At 55.4% G+C, this 6,000-nt stretch overlaps 1 protein-coding gene across 1 annotated transcript in view; it reads left to right on the top strand.

Moving 5' to 3' along the window:
• Positions 1-1,471: 1,471 nt before the first annotated feature.
• The window catches only part of WBSCR17 (Williams-Beuren syndrome chromosome region 17), a 186,656-nt gene continuing 182,127 nt past the window's right edge, over positions 1,472-6,000 (top strand). The window contains exon 1 of the mRNA XM_415728.8: positions 1,472-1,844. Within this exon, the coding sequence (XP_415728.4) occupies positions 1,607-1,844 (238 nt within the window). The 5' untranslated portion in view covers positions 1,472-1,606. The remainder of the gene's footprint in view (positions 1,845-6,000) is intronic.

Genomic DNA, 6,000 nt, shown 5'->3' with positions numbered 1-6,000 from the left:
CGCGGCGCAGTGAAAGACTCGCAGGAATAAACCCTGTATCCAGGACTGCTTTAAAACAAGCAGCAGGTACCCTTCTGTTTGCACAACTATCTCTGCTCCTGCTAGTCTTGAGGCTACATGGCCTTGCTTTGTTGAAAACAACTCTGCAAAGTGCTTTTTTCTTTTTTTTTTTTTTTTCTGGATTATCACGTGCCAAAGCACCCCCTAACGACCCCCCAGCCATGCAGGTATAATACGTTTCCCCTTAATGCCAGCAAAAAGCTGTCCTGGTTGTAGAGTATTCCTTAGCTGGGTGGAGCTTCACATTCCCCAGATGATGCAGCTTTACCCCCTTAAGGCAGCCATCTGAGCAGGTAATTTCAGTGTCTGACTGCAGGACTGTGCCTGACCAAAGGCCCTTTCCTTTGGGCCTATAGCAGGTTCTTGGATCTGAAAGTAGGAACCACGGATCAGCCCACACGTAACAAGCTGAAACTCCCAGTCCTTAAAGCAATTTTAGGTTTGTTTCCATGGCCTTGATGTATGTATTTTGTTTCTTAAGTTATGGCTTGGAGATGAGAGGGGATGCTCTGACCCCTCGGAGCCCTGCCTTGTACGATGCAGTGAGTCAATGTTTGTATTTCTCATCTATTCTCACATCACCTTCTGGTGAAGCCGGGCACACTGCGGCCCTCTGCTCAGACACGGGCTTCCTGCACTGCTCTGTGTTAGCCATGCTCTCAGGTGGCAACTTCTCATATTCTGGCACTTAACATTCGAGTTTCAGTTCCAGCCGATGATATCTACCACCAGAGCAGTGTAGTTTTTGAAGCGTGGTAGGTCTGTGCTGGCCGGGCAGGTGATAGCCGTGCACTGGGGGGAAGCAGATGTCTGCTTTTGTGGCTGAATGCCTGGGGAGGGAGAGCTGCATTTCCAAGCGAGGGGATACAGCTTTCCCCCAGGAAAGCCAAGGAGCAAAGTGGGGAAGCGGGACCCCGCAGCACCGAACAGCAAACGTACGTTATTTCCGTCCCCCCCCCCCCCCCCCCCCCCGATCTACACGGAGCACCGCGCCGAGCGGTGCGTTACGGCCCCGCGCGCGGCGGCACCGAGCGGAGCCCGCGGGCACTGCGCAGCCCCAGGCGGCGCGCTCGGTGCCGCAGCCCCGCAGGGCCGGCTGCTGAGGGGCAGGGGGCGCTCCCCGCGGCCGCCGAGCGGGGCGGGGAACCGCGCGGCTCCGCACCGCCCCCGCTCCCCGCCCCGCCGCGCTGCTGTTGCTGCGAGGAGGAGGAGGAGGAGGCGGCGGCGGCGCGGGGCGGGAGGGGCGGCGCGGCCGGGCCCGCCGGGGCATGTCCCCTCAGCGCCGCGCCGCCACGCGCGGAGCTGCCGCAGGGCCCCCCCCGCGCCCCGCCGCCGGGACGCGCCGCGCGGGGCATGAAGTTGCGGCCGAGCGGGGCGGGCGGCCCCGGCTGCGTCTCCCCCGCGGGGCCGTAGGCTGAGCGAGCGGCTCCGCAGCCGGCCGGGCGCAGCTCCCGCGCAGCCGTGCGATGTGCGCGCAGCGGCACGCACCTGCCCGGCCGGTCCCTTAGCGCGGCGCGGCGGCGGGAGGTGCCCCTCGGGAAGTTTGATGGCTTCTTTGAGGAGAGTCAAAGTGCTGCTGGTGTTAAACTTGATCGCCGTGGCTGGCTTCGTCCTCTTCCTGGCCAAGTGCAGACCCATCACGGCCAAGAGCGGCGATTCCTTTCATGACATCCATCCCAGGGCAGAAGTGGTCAACTTGACGGCCCGCGGCATCAGCTCCATCCAGGACGCGGTGCTGAAGAGGCTCTCCCTCCTGGAGGACATCGTCTACAGACAGCTCAATGGTAGGAGCCGCTCTGCTGGGCATAACGCTGGGGTACGGCCGTGGGCGCCGAGCGAGCGCGGGGATGTCGTGAAGTTTTGGTGGTAGAGCCACGCTGCATCCCTTTATCTCATACACGGGCTCTCAGCTCACCGGCGTAGCATCTGATTTCCAAGTTGTGCTCGTAGCTCGGAGCACCTTGCATGGGGTGCAAGGGAGGCACAGCGGTGTAAGGCTGCCTTCAGGTCTGGGGTGCTGGTAGGAGACCACAGCATCACGGTTTGTGCATCCAAATAGGAGGACGTTCCGTGGCCGAGCAGAGCAGCACGCGTTATTGATCAGGGAATGGCTTCGTTGCCACGGAAGTGCTTTTTTTGGAAGGGAGTTTTTAAATGGCCACGGTGTCGTTTGGGTGCAGGAGGTCGGAAAGCGAAACGTGGTGAGAGCGAGAAGTTGAGCAAACAATTCAGTATCTCCTACGGCTCAGCACTAACAGCTGCTAATTGAAACCTCGGTAATGCTTCTCTTTATAGCACAGCAAAGGGATTTCTATTAAAATCTCACCAGGTTCAGTAGTTCGGAGATGCAGAAAGGGAGTTTTAAAGATGCCGTGCGGGATAGAGAAGCGTTGTAAGGGCATAAGAAATGTAGGTGAGGCATCTAATTAAAACACTGATGTGGAAGCTCATCTTTTTTAAATTGCTCCCCATAGACTCCCAAGTGGCAGTGTGGTCCCAGCCCAGGCTCCCATTTATTCCATTTATTCCTTCCCATCTCTGTAGCGTTAACGACTCCCAGCTTCAGTGCTGCAGAATTAGTGGAGTTGGTGCTCCTGGCAGCGTCGGTGCGATTCCCTCGCTGACTTTTGAAGAGGAAAGCGATGCTCGGTGCTGTGCTGCGCTGTGCTGACAGCCGGTGTGCGCCGTGCTGTGCAGCAGGAGAGCAGTGTGCCCTTCCTGGCGGGGGGGAGCATCTGTGCTTTGGGGAAGGGGCTGCACAAAGCGAGAAGCACTCGGCTGAGTGGGAAGGTGTTGTTTGTGCTGCTGCTTCGCGCAGTTGTGTGCAGTACCTGCTCTGTTCGTTGCTCCGCCGGAGGCTGAAGCAGCAGTGTGGGGTGGCAAGTGGGGTGAAATGGAAAAAGGCAAGGGGATAAGGTGGAAAAGTGGGTTGTAACTGTTACAGGCACTGAAACTGTGAAGCTTGCTGCCGATGTGTGCTGCTTGAGCAGAAGTTTGGGCACTTTGCTTACAAAGGGGCAGCAGATGCAGTTCAGGATAGGCGACCTCCTGCCAGCACCGTGGTATCAGACCCATAGTCATGATGCTATCTACATCCCATGAGTACAGAGAGAGAGCTAAAGTTAAGGTGATTGCTCTACTCCAGTGGAGGGGAGCATGGGATGCCCTGCCCTGCTGTGCAGTGGGGCTGGTCCTGGAGCCACAGGTGTGGGCAGTGCTGTCCTGTGTCATCTGGGGGCTGCCCTGGGGTAGGTCAGGAGCCTGCTGTGTGCTCAGCAGCAGCTGTGCAGCTGGGAGCAGGGGAGGCAGAGGTATCACGCGCTGCCCACATCACAGACGTTTTCGTAGTGCAGGCAGAAAGCTGAGCGCATGCACGTGATGTCTTACCTGCCCTCTGCAAAGGGGTGCTTTATGGCACCGCTGATGAGTCTGGCTAGCAAAGAGTTCTCACGTAGAGCTATTTTTATGTGACTTTAGGTCAAGTGCATATTTGATATGGGTGTTTTAGAAGTGCACTGCGTGCTCCGGGCGCTGGGCGATGTCTGCATTGTGCTTCAGCAAGGCTTTGCTAAGGGCAGTGGTCCCCTCACACCCATCACTGTCAGAGGACGCCAGCAGGTGGGACCGAGGGGGTGTACAGCCACTGGAGCAGCTTCCCTATGCCAGTGCTCATCCCTCCTCCTGGGCACCCACAGAGCAGCTATGGCAGAAATCCTCACGCCTGCTTGAAGTGTGCAGCTATGTGCTCACTTTGTTTCTGCTGGTTTTAGGATAGGAAAGGTGTGCACTGCTGGCTAGCACCCAGCAAAGCCCGCTACATGCACGCACCCACCCGGTGCAACTCATCCACCAAGAGAATTTGTTCTGGTGCTTGAAGTTGTATTTTGCTTTCAGTCTGACCTGTGCTTCAGCATGCATGAGGTGTCAGAGCATCCTGTGGCGCAGCACAGGGTAAGCCTGCAGCTTAGGGAGCATCAGGAAGCGTCTGGGCACGGAGAGAAACCCAAGCACAGACTGGGTGGAAGCGGCTGTGGATTCTGTCTGCGTTGCAGCACTTGGCTGGCTTTCAGTGGGAGTTGGAGCTATTTTTAAAAAAAGAGGATCTCTTAAAAAGCACCGATTCTGTGCAGATGAAACAAGTGATCCGATCCCACAGCTGCTGTGGTTTCGGTTCTTTGGAGCAGAAGAACAGAAAAGAACAGCTCTCCATGGTGTGGCAGCCCTCATTTTATACGTATGCCTGTTTGTTTCCTTAGAGGTCTGTTATAAGCACAAGCTAAGCAACGCCGTGTGCCTCAGGTCTGGTAAAGGAATGGTTTTACACCACCGTTCCCTCTGAATTCTGTATCTGAATTGTATCTCTGGAAGCAGTGCCGGGTCCATTCCTGCTCTGCAGTGTGATGCTCTGTGCACAGACAGCTGCCCCAAACACATCCTGACCCGCTGCCCGCACTGACCCTCACCTGGAACACGGGGATACCAACCCAAGCTGGGGGTTGGGCATTAATCACATGAAACATTGTCCATGCTTGGTTTTCTCCTTTTAGTCCCTCATGAAGAATCCATGAGAAGACTTAACCCTGTCCAAATTTGTCTATCCAGTCTTTTTTTTTTGACCTAGAACTCCTGCAGAGCTGCACACATGCCTTCCTCCTCCTAAAATGTTATTCTAGCTCCTTTGCTCGTTGCAGCAGTCCCACGGTTCTCCCTTTCCCTCTGCGCCATTCCCTGCAGCTCCCTAGCCAGGTGCTGCCCCGGTGCAGTGTGTGCTGCAGGTGACCTTGGAGCGATCTGTCAGAGCTGTTCTGTGGCCATGTGCTTATCTGAGAATTCAGGGAATTTCTAATTCCTGCTGTCATTTTTATGGATGGAATTTTCTCGTTGAGCAGATGTTAGGAGAAAGCTAATGGGAATCTGAAAGGTGCACGGGTGTTTTGTTTGGGATGTTAACCACAACTTGTCTTTGTGATCCAAGGTGGGTTTTCTTTGGTTTTTTTTTTGTGTGTGTGTTTTTTTTTTTTTAATGCTGACATTTACATAAGCAGTCCAAATTACCTCCAATTGTATGGAGATTCACACAAATGAACTTTTCGGTTTGGGCTCATGTTTACAAAGAGAGGCTCTGCATGCTTGTGTAAAGGCAAAGCCAAGGTAGCTGGGGAGGAGCTGCAGTGTGTAAGCACTCAGAGGAGCACAGTCTGCCTCTGCTGCAGCCATACGCTTCCCTTGGGGCCGTTGTTGAAAGCCCACTGGTGACCACAGGGAATATGAGCACCGTGTGTTTGTAGGGCAGGGAAACCACCAGGCTGGCCTGAAGTTTTTTAGCACCAAACTGCCGTGTGCTGAGATTAGCGGTGTGTGTGACAAGCAGTGTGATTTGGGGAAAGCTGTGTTCTTCTGTGAGCTTTTGCATTTCTCTGCTCCATCTCCCTTCATTCTCTGGAGGCTGATCCCAGCCTGGGTGTGCAAAAGGGAAACATTCACAGCAATGCAGCGTGCATTCACCCCTCTCCCCAAAGGCAGAGAGGAGAAGGCTCGCCCAACGTGCCAGGATGCAGGTGGGATGCATTGGGGCCTGTCAGCTGCTCTTAAGTGCGTAGAGCATCGCTGGTGATGAGTGTTCTGAGCCCTGCTTGCTAGATGCTGTTGAGGTCAGTGTATGAACAGTGCGCTCCTGAAGTAGCACTGCTGCACTGAGAGTAAGAATTGCAGGGAGGAGGTGTCTGAGTAAACCCCAGGTTTGCACGTGGGGAAAGCCAGCACCCCTATCAGCTCCCGCTGAGCACCTTGAGCAAATAGAAGGGGATCAGTTCAGCTGCCCGCTGGTTATCTGAGGCAGGTATTTAGCCACCTCCCAGTTATGCTGGGGTAAACATCTGCATGGCTACTTGCTAGCAGAGCTCCGGGCCATGCTACCTGTGCATGTTCAGCAGAGCTCTG

Source organism: Gallus gallus, chromosome 19 (assembly GCF_016699485.2).
Source record: "Gallus gallus isolate bGalGal1 chromosome 19, bGalGal1.mat.broiler.GRCg7b, whole genome shotgun sequence".
In the NCBI taxonomy this organism is placed as follows: Eukaryota; Metazoa; Chordata; class Aves; order Galliformes; family Phasianidae; genus Gallus; species Gallus gallus.
The sequence above is the reverse complement of the archived record's forward strand: the minus strand, read 5'-3'. Positions and strand labels throughout refer to the sequence as shown.